This window comes from Chroicocephalus ridibundus, chromosome 3 (assembly GCF_963924245.1).
Source record: "Chroicocephalus ridibundus chromosome 3, bChrRid1.1, whole genome shotgun sequence".
NCBI classification, from domain to species: domain Eukaryota; kingdom Metazoa; phylum Chordata; class Aves; order Charadriiformes; family Laridae; genus Chroicocephalus; species Chroicocephalus ridibundus.
Window position 1 is genome coordinate 54,223,326 of NC_086286.1, and position 18,410 is coordinate 54,241,735.

The 18,410-nt window shown below is 37.2% G+C and overlaps 1 protein-coding gene across 2 annotated transcripts in view; it reads left to right on the forward strand.

Annotated features, from left to right (window-relative positions):
• Positions 1-18,410, forward strand: part of PRKN (parkin RBR E3 ubiquitin protein ligase) — a 786,713-nt gene that overhangs the window by 348,298 nt on the left and 420,005 nt on the right. For both annotated transcript variants that reach the window (XM_063329189.1, XM_063329188.1), the window contains exon 5: positions 14,431-14,514. In XM_063329189.1, coding sequence (XP_063185259.1) covers positions 14,431-14,514 — 84 coding nt within the window. The remainder of the gene's footprint in view (positions 1-14,430; positions 14,515-18,410) is intronic.

Here is an 18,410-nt window from a genome sequence, read left to right on the forward strand (position 1 = left end):
AAATGCTTATGAATAATTATCATGCGTAAAGGTATGTCTGTAGCTACGTGGTGGTAGCACCAAAGCTCTAGAATATAAGACTTCTTTTCAAAAGTATTTTCCCACATAAGGAAGCTTGGGAGAATGTAGCAGGTGAGAGCTCAAGAATCAGAGAGCGTGAATATGTTCTTTATTTTGCTAAAATTTTTAAGGGTGTCTTTTTCAGTTCCAAATGCACTGTCAAAATGCATAATACCTCGAGAATATTTGTTTGGTGTTCCAGCAGTGTGCAAACTTGTAGAAATTGTATGAGAGGAAAACTTACAACCTTGTATTGACAATTCAGAAATTGTTCAAGTGGAATTAATGGAAGGATATTGGTATGAATTAAAAGGAAGGCAACATAACACTGATGTGTAAAATGGCACTCTTATTAGTGTGTATTAGAGTTCTGTGTGTTTATAACGTAGCATTCTACTGATTTTGGCTGTTACTGGCATTCCAAATTGATAAAGCTAGGAGAAAAGCCATTAGATCCTGTTTTAACTTGCTGTCAAAAAATAAAATAAAATTCACTCCAGGTGGCAACTCTTTTATAGCTTTTCTTTACTTCTAGGTATAGATAAGTAAAGCATCTCCCAGTTTAAGAGATGGGGTAAAGTAGTTGTATGAAGATGATTAATTACTTGGCTTTCCTCTCGTCCAGAAAGGATTCAGTGTATTGGAAGCTTTTGGTTTTCATCAGAGGCATTCACTGTGCAGTATTTGGTATCAATTTTTGCAACAAGGAGATATTCCACTGCATTTTCTTGTCTACGGTCTGCACTCTATCTAGCAGTGATAGGATTACATATGCTTTATCTTTACAAAGAGAAGCCGTTACCTCAACCTCAAATTATAATTATCTCATTTACAGAGTTGCAGTTTTGGGCTATTAGTTGCTCTGCTGATATAGTGTCTGTTCAGACTAGAGCAGGCCAAAACTTGAAATAAAGAGCAGAGAGTAACAATGAAGAAGAACTTGTACCTAATATAGAAACTAAGTCTTAGGGAAATGTGTAAGACCTGAAATGATAGAACACAGTTATGAAGAGCAGTTGTGTAGAATTGAATGGCTGAGCCGGTGTGTTTGAGGAAGTTTTGCACATTCTTGTTTATTAATATATAGTGTGCCGTACCGCACATCTATGTTCTGATTAAAGTGCCAGTTCTAGGCCCTTTTCATTATTATAACTAAATTTGTTATAGCTAAGCCTGATGATGATAAATAAATAAAAAGTACTGATTAAGCCACTGCCATAAGCACTGAACTGTGAATTAGTCATAATATTAATTCTATTTAATCACCTCAATTTTATTTGTTGTCACGGTTTACACTGAGCCATAAGCAAGGAAAACAACATCCCAGTGATAGTCAGAATATTAGTCTTGTGTTATAAAATGCTAAACATTTAAATAATATAACTGTTGTCTTTCCCTGTGACAAAAGAAAGAGATACTAAAAGAGATTGCAGTAAGAGAAAAGGAAACTCTGTCTTCAGAAAAAAATTTAATGAAGGCTGTGGAAATGTAGATTAGTTTGCAATGGCTGTCCAGCCAATGGAGAGGTACCCTGATTTTTATGTCTGAGGGCCTGCTCATTTCTAAAACTAAGAAATTATTAGCGTACTCAGTTTACAAGTGGTCTTAGCCTGGAATGGATTCAGTAATTTGAATGCAAGTTGTAACCTCCATGAATGAAATACAGATACCATGTCTATAAAACTAAAATCTTTCACTTGCACTGTTCAGAATTCAGCAGAAATCTGAAGTTTACCATGAAATTAAATGGTATTTTATGTAGTTTCTGGATGACCTATCCTGACTTATGCGTTTCAAAATATCTTGATAGCAGCCATCTCTAAAAGTAACCTATTTCTGTACATTCTAATGCTTGTGAAGTGACTTCAAATGTACCACTCATGACTGGAGAGTTACTTATTTTATATCAGAGTATCTCACTGTACTGTATGGAAGGAAACGAAAGGCTAGGAAAGCACTGATGAGCCTGAAATAGGGTGGGTGCAGAGTGGAATTATCCAAGCAGTGCCTTGCTCAGTTGCCTTTTAAAACTTGCAGGTGTCTGTCTTTTTAGAAGACTGGAGTACAGGTAAATTCCATGCTTATGCTTAAAAATCCTCTTATTAAAGCAAACCAGCTCCTAGAATTAAATGAACAATTAGGAGCAGGTATAAAGAAATGTGGCATTTCTCCAACTTAATCTTCTTCAAGGCCTGATCCAGTAAGAAATTCACAGAGATCACCTTGTATGCACCAACAAGATTGGGTTGTTACAAAATTCAGATGGTAGGGGCGCCCTTTACCTTCATGCAGAGGTGTCCTCAAGAGCTTCTGTCAGAAAATGGGCAAGTTGGGTTTACATGCCCCTTTAGTCTGAGTTGATTTACCCCTTCTGTAATTAGGGTGAAAGCCAGAGAGGTTAATCCTAGGCATTTCCCAGTTGTGCCAGTATGCAGAAAATAATTCAAGAATAATTCAAGATTCATGCAACCAGAGTGGGGTAGAGAGATGAAAAAAAGGCTGAGCTGCAGTCTTTAAAACACTGCTGTAGGAGAATGAAAAAGTCTGGGGATTTGATACTACGTTATAGGAATATATCTGTGTGTTATTCAGTGGCTCTTTTGGATCACGTTTAACTCCTCCCTGTATATGCAGCGCCTTGGTGGCAAAGTCAGGATCCTGAACTTTGCTCTTATGTCAGATTTCTAGGGGTCAGACCACGTAGTTTAGTAGAGATACCTACAGACAGTTTTTTAATTAATGCTTGTTTACTTCAAGGGATTTAGCATAGCACATCAGATCCAGATAAAATTGAGGTACCATAATCCAAAACAGGCTCTTAGCTGAGGGATTTTCTGCTGTGAGAAGAGGTCCTGTACTGTCTATCATGCAACACCCGAGCAGCAGTTTTATTTCGCAGGGATGAATTCTTGCCTGTCTTTATTTCCTGGTTACTTTTATTTTTTAGTTTTTTGGTCCCTCTTGCTGCTTTTTCTTAATTTCTTCCTGGCGTGTCACACTAGCCGCTCTCATTAGTGTTTGCACGATCGGATGTCTGCCTGCCAGCCAGGGGTTCTGTGTGACGGATGGGACCTCTCCCCAAGCTTTCACTGACCTGCCTGGCACAGCCTGAATTCTTGAGCACTAGTTATGTGCTTGTGTAAAATGCTTAAAGAATCACTTTTCACTTCTTCTATGTGTCTTAGCAGGATTTTGTTTGGAGAGGAAAAAAAAAACCAAACCAAACCCTAAAAACACCATACTTGCAACATAACCTTAAGTCACTCTTGAATTAATCTGAATAATCCACTTGATGCAGGGTTTCCTGTATTTCTGAATGCCTAGAATAAAGATGTATTCACCTGTGAGTGCTGTGGTGGGTGTGTAAATTTACAAGAATTGTAGCACTCAGGAAAAATAGCAAATATGGTAATGTTATTTAGTTGGGGTTTTGTTTTTTTTTATTCTTTTTTTTTTTTAAGAAACCTTTGACATCCTATTATCTTTCCTTTTGGAACATAGGAATATTGTTGCTGAAATTGGTACGGTTTTGTCTTTCAGGGTTTCTGATTAAGTGTAAAATCAAAAATGGACTATATAGCAATCTATTTTCTTCAGATACTGTAGTGTGTAATCTTGATTTTACAGTTTTAGATAACTATCGTAACTGAAAACATTGCTTGAACACCGTATGAAGTTAGTCTCTTGCTAGTGGCTCTTTTGCTTCAGACCTTTGTGTTGATTCATTTAGTAATTTATTCTTAGTTAAAATGCGGAATGGATCCTCACCCCACTTTGTGAATGAATCTAGTACCCGCAGAAGGTGGGTCTTTCCACTGGAATGGGAGAGAGAACCTTTGGATAAAGTAAGAATAGTGGAAATAAGGGCGTAGTAGATGATAGCTCAGAGAGGGACAGAGAATAGCAGGAACGTGTAGCTAAGGGCAGTATCTTCTCCATATGGATCTAGTAGTTGATCTGATGTGTTGTCTAACGCTGACTTACGAATGTAAATCGATGAGCCGATGGCTTCTCCAGGTATTGTCTGTAACAGGAATGTTCTACCTTCATCTCACTGTCAAAAGATGTTTTAAAATCCTTGTCAAAGAAAAATACTTAAAATTGAACAATGTGACATGCAATTATCACATCTGAATTAAATTACTACTGTGGAATATTCATGAGGTTTAGGGTTTTTTTTATTTTACATCTTTGGTTTAATACCTTCATTTAACTACAACTCAGGTTAATTTGAATTACAAGATGTCTAATTAGCATTATTAGCAAAATGCTAATGGTAGTCCTTGGCTTACATATTGGTTTATTTTAGATATTGTATTTTTGTATACTACTTTATTTAGTTCATGGATTTCCCATGCGGACATAGTTCATGATTCATTTGAATTGCAGGACTAACCAGATCTTCTCTGCCTAAAAATGTATAGAGTTGCTTAAATGTCTCTGTAGGATAGAACTTTTGGATTAAATTGTTTCATGTTCAAGATGAAATTGTAGTTGTAACTAGGAAAAAAAATTAATTCCTTCACACAGAAACTGAATTCCACCCATACACTTCTCAAAGATTCTCCTTAAGGAAGGAGTTCAGTGTAATCCCTATTTATTGTGAGTTACAGAATCACCAGCACATTTTCATATTGGATATCAAATATGTTTAATGAATTTTAACCCTACCACCCGGTTAAGGAGAGTTGAAAGACATGAGCATTTGCTATCAGATCCTGAAGGTGCTTCACCTCTGAATAGCTGATGTGTCCCAGGAGCTCCCTGACTCAAAGGGATCGACTCCTTGTGTGGTTAAGAATAGTTCATCCTTATGCTAATAACTGGGGGTTTTTTGTTTGTTTGTTTGTTTTTGTTGAGGACACAGAACAGGCCTCAGCAGGCCTGAGCGGCCTGGCCCCGGTAGCCCCCTTTCCCCCTGCCCCGGGCTGCGGTGGGGCCCAGGGGAGGCTGCTGCCTGCAGCCAGGCCCTGGTGGTGCTTCCCTGGGGCTGCTCCTCACAGCCCAGAAAATCCTGTGGGACAAAGTCCATGTGCTGTGGGCAGCTGCCATTTTAGAAAAAAGCTGAGGTATGAGTTAAGCTTTAATTCACAGTTAGTCAGTTTACAGCTTGTAACTGTGACCTGCGTGTTGGAAAGGTTAGAAACAGAAGCAGTATTTTGGGTAGGCTTTGAAAACAGTCGTTACACTTCCTGATTTCAGCCAAAAGCCCGTAAAACATGGCTGAATATTTTTAAAGTAGAGAGTTGTAGCTCAAACAACCGTGAGTGTCGTCGCTCCTGTTGGGGCGTGCTCGGCTCGGCCCAGAAGAGGGAGGTGCCTTTGGGGTTTTGATTTCTCCTGTCTGTGAGCTCCCTGGCGTGGCGGCCGGCTGCCCGCTTCCCTTCAGGAAGACCCCTGAAAAGTCGCCACAGCACTAACAGCGACTGAAGCCAGAGGAGTTGGTTCTGGTTTTGTGTTTTTAATTATTATTATTATTATTCTGCTCCTGGTTATACTGACCTCAATGGGATTTGCTGGTGTTAACAGCTGTAACTGTGGATTGCTTTTTTTTTGAATGCTGTAATTTCAATGGATACAGTAGATACATGGCATATTTATAGAATTGCAGTTTTTTTTCTCCAGTTATGTCGTTGTCTTTCAGTCTTGAAAAAGCATTTAATGGAACCCAGGCAGAGCGTAATATATTTTGCATTTTTATAGATTAGAAATAATTAGTCTGACAGATTGCTTGAATGGTATTTGCTTGGTTGTTTTAGGAGACTTTACATCCACTTCTTTCATAGTTATCTCTCTCTCTCTCTCTTTCAAGTCTAATGTTTAACTACGTTCCTCTCAAGCAGTCAAGGAACAGTGGGATTTCTTTAGTTCAATTTCTCAGCTGCAGTTGTTGTATTTGAATTCTTTTTATTCTCTTTTTTCCCCTTTTTGGTGGGGAGGGCCCACCAAAATAACTTTCCAAAAGCACATTATGAATCAGTGTTTTGCTTATATAATAACTGTTTGTGCTGTCAACGCAGTGCACATTGTAAAATGTTATTGATGAAGAGGTGACTCTGAAGACCCTTATCTTGGGTATCTTTGCATGAGCCTTCATAATTCAGTTGTGGTCAGAGGGATTGCTCTTGCAAATCCATGTCCTACAATAAAATATGAAAGAAAAGAAAGACCAAAACTTATTAAAAACATCTTATTAAGAAGTTTTCTTTTGTTTTCTTCTGATTTTTTTGAACAAAGATACCTGTGATAAGAAAGAAAATGTAATGATCAATAAAATGACACGATGGAAGTTATTTTTACTATACTTACCTGAGTCTTCAGTTGCAGATGCAATCTTCTGATCTTTGATTTGAAATAACTATCACGCAGGAAGTCTTCCTAATTGCACAACTGCAAGCAGTTAAGTAGTTGACAACTTGCTGAATTTTGAAAGAGTTACAACTATTGACATAAAACTGTCAATTTACTAATTAGGCTGGGCACTTGTAAAGGAAAACTTCATGTCTAAGATACCACTATAAATCAAACCAGTAGATTCAATCCCTTAAAGACTTCCAACATGTGATTTACTCTACTTTGGTATTATTTCTCATGTGAATAAAGCTATCCATGTGCTTTATTGATTGCTCTAATGACAGAAGTCAATAATAACCAAAAGACTTCTTCTGATGGATTCTTTAATGTGCTGTGTAGACTAAACAGTTAACTTCAGTCCTGCCATTCCTATTCCACAAATCCCTTTAAAACTAGCCCCAAGGCTAATTTAGTAGTCTTTTTCTATACTGTACTCCCTGCTGTATGGGAAATTCTATGTCAAAGTCAGTCTGTCATAAATTGGTTAGTTTTACCTTGTTTACCTTGGTTAGTTTCACCTGCGGTGAAGTATACAGTAGGAGACACTCTCACTGGTACTCTGGTGTGACATGCAGAGTTACATCATTCACAGTAGCATTTATTTAAATGGGGGCTGTAGGAGAGAAGAATAACTTTGTTATTAAATAAACTATGGGTTGCCAGTTACATCCATGTATCCTATCACCTGTGTTGGTGAGTCAGTTGGTATCAGTCTTACTAGAAATGTCAAAAAAAATAATAGTCTTGGAACAAGAATTACTCTCTTGCTCCTAGAAGTGTCCTTTGCAGGTCTGTGTAAACTGTGGGTAAGCTTTAATTACCTCTGCCTTTGTGATAAGCATTGTGGCTAAGCAGATGATTTGGTCATAAAGGTTGCCAATCTGTCGGTTTTTATCTTCAATATATTATATAATGTAATAAATTTTCAAGTACTGTAAATAGAACATCTGTAAAAGGCTAGCAAGCACTTCCTGGCTAGATCAGTAGTAACCCCTTTTATAAATTTTATTTTTACCTTGTCTCTCTCATGTTGGATGCTGTTAGGCTGTGCTTTGGGCATTTGGAGAAATGCATTTTGTGCTAAACCGAATACTGCTGCTCATAGAGTTTTACTTAGGAACAAAATAATAATGTCTACATGATATACGAGTATTCAGTAGAAATCTAGCAAATGTCTAATTTAATAAACATTGTCCAGTTGTATTCATAATTGTCAAGTTAAAGAATGCTGAAATAAATATGGAGCTTTATGTGAATGTTGTGATTCAAATAGATTTATTTCTTCTGAATTGAAATGAGATCTCCAATCTCTTTGCTATTCGAAACGTGCCATTTGAATCTTTTCTGCTGAGTCTAATTGAGTATCGCTCACGTAACAGCTAGATTTTTTTTTCTTAGTTAGTGCTTCAAAAGATTATCAGATTGCTGTCCTAAATTAAGCCTGTTAAGTGCTTATATATAACAACATATTGGTGTATCTAAATGTCTTAAATTTTTTTTCTGCATTAATAAAATAGGATGAAAGCTTTTGTTTGAATGTGTTGTATCCATACTATGCTGAGAAGAAATAATCTAGCTTTCAGCAATGCCATTCAAATGACAAGTGTGGAACATGAAGACCAAATCATATTGTGGGTTAGGGATGTTGAGAATAAGTATGAATACACTGGTTTACTGGTACTATCAGGCTTAATCAATACCAGTTTGTCTATCCAAGAAAAAGCCCTGTTCTTTTTCCCTTTTCACAGACTCTAGACTTTGTCCAGTTCCTTGTGGATTTATCACCTGCTGACCCTTCTCCAGCCTTACCCATCGGTTCTGAGACATTCATGAGCCTCTGGGATCTGACTATCTGTAGTTGTCTCACAAGTCACTTGCTCTTGGGTGGTACTACATTTTAGAGAAGCAGACAAGCTTTAGTCAGGTGGTGCTGAGGCAAGAGGCTCTGATTACTTAGTAAAAATGCCTTTGCTGTTGTAGGAAAACAAGCATTCCCTTAAAAAATTCCTTTTCTAGGCTGAAGTACTCCGATTGTGAAAGCAAGCTCAAACTTGCATTGAGAAGAGTATCACAGAAACTTCAGAGTTGGAAGGGACCTCTAGAGATCATCTAGTCCAACTCCCCTGCTAGAGCAGGATTGCCTAAAGCACATCCCTCAGGGCTGCATCCAGGCGGGTCTTGAAAGTCTCCAGAGAAGGGGACTCCACAACCTCCCTGGGCAGCCTGTTCCAGTGCTCTGTCACCCTCACTGTAAAGAAGTTTTTCCGTGTATTTGAATGGAACTTCCTGTGTTCTAACTTGTGCCCGTTGCCCCTCGTCCTGTCACTGGAAACCAATGAAAAGAGTCTGGCAAGAGCAGAAGAAAAGAAAACAGCAAAAGGATTGTGTCGTCTCTGCTAAGATGAATTAGATTTGTAACAGTAGGTGGAATCCATTGCTGTTCATGTAATATTAATCCCCTGGAGTAATCTCTTGTGTTAAGCTGTGTTTGCATGTATATGTTTACTGTCAGAATACATCTTGGTTCCTACTATGTCTGGGGGAAGGAGTTGTCTGTGTGTACCGGCACTGGAAGCAGTGAATTGTGGTAGCTTGGTGTGGATACCTGTGACACAGAGTGGCAAAAAGGAAATTAATTTTTAAGCAATCCTACTGTTTTGGCGAGCTCTTTTTGTTTTATTGCCTCAAGATACTAAAATCCTGTTGAGGGGTCACCATACAATGGTTAGCTCTTCAAAAACTCTCATGTAGAAAGGTCAATAGCCATCATTTTGCAGAGGAGTCTTGAGTGCTTGCGTGGTTGGCATTGGATTGAGCACCTTTTCAGTGGCTCGTATGCTGATTTTTCCAATCCTCTCAAGTACCTGAAATTATTTCCTACATTATTTTAAAAATCCTTCTGCATTAATGCTTGTCCCTTGGTTGGGTCATTTGCTCAACATTTTAATGATTTATGTCTCTCATGTAGATATTAGCAGGTACAAAGATGTGTTTTAATGATATTCTGCTGCGTATTGTTCACTGGGGGAGAATATAAAGCAGGGAAAATACAAAGCATTGAATACATGGATAGTTTCCAGCCTCTTAAATGATTCAAAGTCTTTGATGAGTCACTGGTTTCTATTGCTGACCTCTGCTTCTGACCTTTCCCTGACTTCACAGGTCAACAGTTCTGTCAGCAACTGCATTTTTAATAATTTGTCATTTGAGATCTCTAGATACTCTTTCTGTTCTCAGAGATTTTTGTTTGTGGTCTTTTTTTTTTTTTTTTTCAAGTGGTCGTTGACCAAAATTTAGTTGTGGTTTTACAATACAAAATCAGATCTTAGCTACTGGATGGAAAGTACACATACTGTCCATACTGTGTCTCCAGTACAATATACTGGTGGAATGTACACAGGTGTCCAGTACTTCCCTCATACATTGAAAAAGCAGTCAGTCCTCCCTGTTCTTCGTATGCTGCCTAGGAGCTTCAGTTCAAATTTAATATGCCATTTGCCAACTTTTTTTCCTGTTTTCCCACTCAAAAAGGGAAGGAACAACTGCCATACAGCCAAAGCATAGAAATTTCCATACCTGGTGATTTGGGAAATACTCGACTACGCTTGACGTGACTTTTTCTACTCAATGATACACTGCTGTTCTTTCTATTTCTGTCTTTATTCTGTCATTTTCCCATTTATACACGGTAAAAGTCTTCTCTGATACATCCATTTTAATGCATAGCTTTCTCTGGGAGGCATTTAGCTGTGTACAAGAGGGGCAGTTGCTTTAATCTCGCAATCAGAAGGCTTTGTTGTTCTCACAGTGTGTTCTTGATTAATGCAAACTAATAATTATAAACACTACAGTGTGCAGTGTTACAAGACCACAAGTGATTGGCTGGGCTGCGGTTTGACAGGCTTTTCTTAGACTCAAGAAAGACCAATACAAAAATTGCATTTCAAAGTGTTTATCTTGCCAGAATTCCAAATTTTATTTTGACGCAATTATAGCAATGACATTTAGCAGTGCTGTTGCTAAAGAAACATTAACACTTTGAATACACAGTGTCTTTCAAGGACAAATGTCTTTTTTGCCTTTTTTTTTTTCTTTGAAGGTGGAAAACTAAAATTCTCAAGCATGCTAAATCTTCTTAAGTGTATTGCATTATCATTAGTAATAAAATATGACCCTGAAGAATGTCAAGCACAGAAGTAGGAAAGGAGATTTTTTCCCCTTCTTACAAATTTGGAAAACAAGGCATAGAACTTTGTAGGAGGTTTTGTTTGTTTGGGTTTTATTTTTTGTTGCTTCCCCACCGCAACTCCTCACTGCCAGACAGGCAGAAACCCAAATTATTCTGCCAGTCCTTCTTGGACTTTTCCTGCTGGGTTAATTTGTCCTTTAAGAACTTGATCTAACTCTTGCTAGAACAAAGAGAAAATGTATTTGACTTAAAGCTGGGTCTGGTTAATGTTGTCAAAAGAGTTAAATATATCTGACTTTCTTATGGGTTTTATGGCCATCGTTAAGGGAAGGAAGTGTCGGATAGGGTGTTTTTTTGTGAAGGAAAACATAGGAAGTTATTAGCTACAGTGTGAGTGAACAGATGAGTAGTTGCTGATAGTGTGGGACTGTGCTACTAGTTCCCCGTGTATATGCTTTTAGCATGCCTTAAGTGGAAGATGACATATTCTTATTTCAAGGAGAGAGCTACTTCATGTGAAAAGTACTCTTGTGTGCATGAGAAATGTTGTGAGGAAATTATTGCAGAGTGAGAGCACTCTTAAGTTCGCACCGTCTCGTATAGCGCACTAGCTTTCCCTTGTGGGTAAGACCTTAAAAGGTGGCCACAAAATTCATACAATTGCTGTTACTATTAACTAAAAAGACATTTCCATGTTAAGCATATTTGGACCTGATCCGGTGCTAGTTGAAGTAGCTGAATTCTAGCTAACAGTAGTTGATATTGTATCAATTCCTTTCTGTTCTGGTTTCTTTAAGGATGCTTTCTTGATTACATTTTGCAAATCAGCTACTCATTTCTCAACTACGATAAGACTGCGGCATAATCAATATAGTGACACTGCTTCAAATCCTTTTTAAATGTGCACTTTTTCTAGAATCTTGCTCAACCTTATGAATGGTCCTACGCATGTTTGCTTTCTCCCTGAAGAATTACTATGCCTTCTTCATTTTTGTGATTATGGACCTAGACCTGCAAACTACTGAATACTTGGGATTTTTTCTCCTGAAATAACTTCAGTGAAGTTAAAAGATTAATTCCTCTTAAAAGTTTAGCTAAAAATATTTTCTTCTTATGAAATGAAGATAATTACTACCAGAGTCGATAACATATACCTATGGAACTGCTTCAACAAGACTGTTTTATATTATCTTATTGTATAACAATCTTGTGACTCTATTTTTGTCTGTATACTAGCACAGCATCATTAACTTTACGAGTCTCATATTAATCATGCAGGGATGAGGTATCAGGAAGATTTACTCCTGATGTTGTTATCAGCACCAGGAAAAGCAGTTGTGGTTGGGGTTTGAGTGGGTTTTGTTGGGTGCATTTGGGGTTTTTTAGTGTTGTGGTTTTTTTTATGAGGGGCTCCCCCCCCACACCCCGTCTCCATTGTTTCCCTGCCCTCAAATTTCATACAGCACGCTTCTTATTTCTCACCCTTTCTTTCTAATATCCTCTTTCCGAGTGTAAATTATGTAAGGATTATCCAAAGATACACAAACTTATTGAATTCCTCTAAATTGGAAAAAAAAAATGTTCTAATAAATGTATACTAACAAATTTGAGTATGAAGGAAGAGGGATAGATGTTAAGGGAACATTAACTTGTTAGTCTTACTTGTCTTTGACAACTCAGGGAGTTACACAGTATCCTTATGGAGTGAAATTCTAGGCCTGAAAAGGGAAAAAATATGAGACTCCCATTAACAACTGTTTGACCAGATGATGACAGGGAGCCTAATGCTGGGGAAAATCAAAAGCTTGAAAGTATAGGAAGAATGATTATAATAGGATACTTAAATTGCTTTCATGTAAATTAGGTAAGTATCATGTCAAACCATGATCCCAAGAGTAAACTTTTACATGTAGTTGGGTTGCGTTAATGGCAAAGTTGATCAAAGAACATGCAAGAGAAGGTAATGCAGAGGATCTAGTTTAAAACGTTAGTAACAAAAACCTGTTCTTTAACAATCACTGTAATACATTTACATTCAGCAACTACCCAAAATCTGAGAAAGTCACAAGTATTGAGCTTAATTTTATAAAAAAGACGCTACATAAAAGTAAGAGCGCTTGTTGAGAAAAATCTAGATGGGGCAGCTAAAAAGAGTTAAATCTTTGGAGGAGACGTGGCTATACTGAAATCAAAGATTAAGTGCACAGAAATTTAAGGAGGACTGATCCAAAGGTAGCATTACTGAACTGGGGGGGAAGGAAGTTATTGGAATCAAGGATGCATCTTTCAGAAAAACGAGTAATGAGATAAATTAAAACATAACAACCCCCCTCCCTCCACCAAACCAAAGCAAATGCTTAATTCCAGCACCTTAAATATAAAAATGCAATTAGGCAAGCAAAAAAAAATTTTATAACTTGCAAACAGCAGGGAAACTGTTACTGAGTCCTTTTAAAGCATAACTGGAGCAGAGCTTGTACAAGTCCACTAGATGATTGCTATATAAAATAAACACTTGGAGAGGATGAGGTACACAGCTGGTTCACCCTTGGGAATAAATAGGTGTGTTGAGTATGGAGGAGTCTGGAAGTGCCTACTAGACGCCCCTCTGTGGACCTTAGGGTGCACACTTTGTCTGCTGGTGACATGGCAGATGGAATTCCATGTATGTTAATATTTAAGTGATGTGCATTGGGGAAAATAAATGCAAATTTTATATATACATGATCAATTTTAAGGTAACTATTGCTTTTAGGAATGAGACCTAGGAGCTATGATAGCTAATTCCACCAAAATGGTGCCTCGGTGCTTACTAACCATCAGTAAAATAAAACACATCTTAACAATTATGTAGGAAAGAAATAAAGAACAAATTCAGAACACCATCTTCCCATTCACTAGTCCAGCACACAAGTCTTTTATACTGTGTGATGTTTCTCATATTATAAAAAGATAGAGTAGAATTGGAAGAGCTACCAAGAGAGTAAACCCTTGATAAAAGGTAAGGAATAGCATCTGTATGAGGAGTGGCAAGGTATATTACCTTTCTTCCTGGAAAGTAAACGACTGAGAGGTGTGCTAGACATCTGCACGATCTTTGGTGGCATGGTGGGGAAAAAATCTTTTTTTTTTTTTTTTTTAACTAATAATGACTGGCAAGCCTTGCAGGTAATGTAAATGTCCAGGAATCTACTAACAGTCCTCCCTTCACATTTTCATTATGTTTTATTATAGTTAGGTAAAGGCTTTATTTGGCAACAAGAAGTCTAATTTGTTTACAGCAAACATCAAAATTCACATTAGCAGCCCATGAAAACAGAAACAGATTTCAGTGAAGTTACAGCCATTTAACATTTAAACAATAAAACAGAGAAAAGCTACTTAACTTAGTCTTTGTGTTATGCTCCAGTATTTCTAACTGTGTATTCTACTTCCAGCTGTTGTGTTTTTTTTCCTTTTTCCCCCCATGGTCAGGTACAGGCCAAGGTGTAAACAATGTTGAACCAGAAGATGAGTCTTTGTAGTTTTTTAATCATAAAAAAATGATTATAAAGTCCCTGTCTTAAGCTGAGAAAACATACCTACTGTGTGATTCCTATTCGCAACTCTGACCTCAGGATGCAGGGACTGTATGTCCTGTCAGAGACTGAGCTTTACTGATGAATATTGTCACGTAATCTGTTTGGACTTTTTCAGTGTAAACATGATAAAACTGCCTAGCTAAAGTCTGAAAGAAAAGGGGGTAGGAAAATAGGCAACAAAACCAACTTTTATGTTTACTTACTAGGTGGATTAAAGCCTTTATATGCTTTGGTTTTATTTTGAAGGGTCCATCTTGCTGGGACGACGTGCTGATTTCCAACAGAATAAGAGGTGTTTGCCAGTCCCAGAGGTGCAATGGGGACACAGCGGTAAGATTTTGTCATGTTTCTCCAAGTACTATAGCACTTACAAAAATAATTGTTTGTAGCAATTCTAACGATATTAAAATTGCAGAAATTAATGTAAATTGACACATAAGGTACACTTCAAAAGAGCTGTTCAGTGTCAGATAATGTATCTCCGATGTTTAGCAAAAAGGAGGAACTTGGTCAGTTGCTTCTTGGAATGAAGGAGGAAATCATGTTATGCCATCTCATTCACTGAAGATATTCCAGTATGCATACATTAATTGCAGAATGTAATACTTGAATTTATATGTCAATGCTTATTTTATAATTATTGTGTATATATCAGTGCCCCGAAAGCTTCAAATTTCTGTGTCATCTTACATATCGGATCTTTCATATCAGATATTCAGGCTTTGTCCACAGAAGCAGATTCTTCACACTGTTGATTACTTTACAATCTGTTCTCCCACATGCTGTTGTTTACTTCAAGTGTTTCTCAAAGTGACATCAATGAAAAGCCTGAGTAAGAAGCAGCATAGACATCTCAAACTCTTAAAAATTAAGATTTTTTCAAAACATTACTTTTATATACTTATATCTTTTCATGTGTTAGATATAGTTCAATAGCATTTGGTACTAAAGAGGTCTAAGAGGTACTTCACTCTCAGGAAAAAGCTTAATTTGAGGTGTTCCTTCTGGACACAGCTTTTAAAGACAAACACAAAACTTTGTACGTGTGAAAGGATTCTGTTCATCAAAGACTTGCAGACTGGGACACCATAAGCGCCTTCCTTCAGAGGCCCTCACCTCTTCTGCTGTAGCCTTCTCTTTGTCTTTCCTAGCAAGACAGTTGTGAAGTACTACATCCATGCGGTTCCACAGGTGTCTCCTGTTTGGCTGTGGATGATGTCAAGAAATATTTTATCTAACTTTAGACAACAAATGGTTGTTTTAACAGCATGGGATTTATGTCTGTCTCCGTGCACAGGCAACAGAAAGAGGTCTCTCAGCTTTTGGGCTTCTGCTAGGAGGGATCCCCTTCAGGAATTTGTTACTCTCCTGCTCTGGTAAAACAGTTTTACTATCTGTACTGTGCCTATTCCCAGAATTTTTCCTACCCGAAGTCATAGTGACTTGATGTCATTCACTTGTTACGAAATCCCATATGTACTACAAATATAAAACCTCCTGCTGGTTCCTGAGATGATCTGCAGCTGGTTGGTTAAACCCCACCACAAAAGCAAAGGAAGATGTAGCTGACCCACCTGGGATAGATCACTTGCACTTCTTTGCCAATGTCATCTCTGTACTATCATCTGGAGGCAGAATTAACTCTCTGCAGAAGTTAGGGACTAGTTTGATCTTACCTCTGGAAATGGGCTTAGGAATTGGCTGAACTTCCTTTCTGTTACATGTGAAAGACAATTTTTTTTTTTTTTTTTCCCCCCCTCTTGAAAGTAGACCAAAGATCTTGAGCAGAGGTTTTCAGCTTTTTAAATCAATGAAGAACTTCATGCCTTTGACTTTCATGAATGCACCATATCTCCTTGGAAAAGAGAGAAAATAACCTTGACTAATTCACAAGTTGAAGCCTCTAAGCTTTTCTTGGCTGTTACAATCTTTCAGAGATTAAGTCACACTTTATTATTAAGTATTCGTTTTTGCATTGTCATGAAAAAAATTGTGCAATTATATTTTGTCTGTCTTAAATAGCTCCACAGTGTATGTGCTTCTTTACAGTGATGGGTAACAAAGAACCTTTGAGACTGTTAGTTGTCAGTTATCAACAAACTGCAAATACTGCTGTTTGAGCAAAGAAAAAAAGATTCCTCCGTTATTTTGCTCCCAAGACATAAATGTTTTGCTTAAAAATTGTTTTTCATTGGTTTCCAGTTCTTATAAACATCAGTTTGCAACATAGCCTTGAGAGGCAATGTGTGTTTTCCTAAAATACTAATTTGTATGCATTTTGATATAAAATTAGTCTCTTGCCAGAAATTACAGTGTTTAATTCTTTTGGTTGCAAATATGGAAATAGAGTAGTTGACAGCATTAGAAAGCAATAGAAATCAAATTTCAATTTAGTTAAATAACATATGTAAATTATTGCCAAAAGTTATAATGAATACCTTAATAATAAATGCACTGTGATTTGATATATCTCCCAGTGTGCTCACAAATATGAAATTTATCTGATTAATTTCTCTGGGTTTGCTCAACATAAGCTAAAATGAACTTAAATTTTCATAGCATATGCTCTATGTGCTTTATTTGTGATTCCAACTTCTTTTGAGCTTGGAGTGAAAAAAAGTATTTTGTGATGCTTTATTATTATAGTCCATAATTATGAGCAAAACAAATGCAAGAGAAATATTTATAAAAGGTGAATATTGCAACTGTAACACCTTAAGATATGACTTATTGCTGACTGAGAAATTGGAGAACTTGGAACGCTGGATATCAGTCCCCTGTGCTGCCTTGGGGACAGGTTCTCTTCATGTTCATTTCAATTGTAGGCTGTTATGCCACAGCCTGGGGAAATAGGCTCTTGGGTAGTTGTGTGGTCTATCCAGAAATACAAAAGCTTAAAAACACAGATGAAAATAGGGTCTTAACAGAGAACGTGGATTTTGAAAAGATATTTTAGATTTCAGAATTTTATGAAATTTAGTGTTAGACTACTTTTATGAAGCAAAATGAATAGTCCAGTGTTTTGAGAAACATTTGCATTCATTATTTTTTCACATTAATTACAGTCTATCAGAAATAAGACATTCACTTTGAACTTCCACAGTTTCAAAAGAATGAAGTTGGTGTGGACACCTATGTAACCGCCATTGTGGAACACTCAAATCACTTTTATAACAAACTTCAAGTGTATTAATTGACAAAGGAAAAGTTGACTTTACCTGATTCACACTGACACATTTTAAATGACGATCAAACTGGAGTCTTTCAAGCTCTTTTGCAAACTAGGACCATTCACTGAATGAGGCAGAACCTTTTACTTTGGTAGCTGTCTCAAAACACTTTCAGCCAGAAGCACTGTATGTAGCTGTGCAGGTAGACACTTATTCTAGAGACATGATTGACAGCACCAGCAATGCTCCAGGCTCTGGGTTTTCAGACATGTTTTTTTGCTTTTCTTTTTGAGTTCTTTTTGTAATTCTCTGTATTCTTTGAAAAGGGTAACCCATAGGCTATGGAAACAGGTGTGGTTCTCTGAAATTCCACATACTGCTCTCACACAAGCATGATTTAGTTACAGCTTGAATAGATTGAACTGATTTTTTGTCACTTAGCTAGGTAGCCAAAGGTTTCTTTGTTCAATACAGAGCAGCACCATAGTTCAAGTTTCACAGACCTGTAAAAAGTGTATCAAGGCTTTACTGATAGGTGAGATTTGAGCTTCATTAGTATATAATTTACCAACTAGTCTTTATATCATGAAGAAATCTCACATACGCCTCTGAGGTCCTTCTTGTGCCTGAATGTTAGCAGAAAGCTTGTTCGAGACGGAGATGAAACTTAGTTCTATGGATGAAGAGACATTTTTTCCTTCATACAGGAATGTGCTTTTAGTTTCAGTGTCATGAAATGCTGAAGAACTGAAGTATTGATTTCTCATGTCATCATTATTTCTCTTTATTTTTGAAAGAATAGGATTCATTAAAGGAAGAAATGGTTAACTCTACGTTTTTTGTCAGCCTGTGTATTCTTAGCCTAGAAACTTTCCCAAATGGCTGCATGACTGAAGAGCAAAGATTACTGCCACATTTAAAGAAAGGAGTCCTGTGAAAAGGCTTGTATTCTCCTTCTTTAAAAGACAGAAATGAACCTATTATTCTCATATTTAGTGTAATGTTCTCGTATTTAGAGAAAAGGTGATCCAGTGATGTATTTGAAGTAAGGATTCA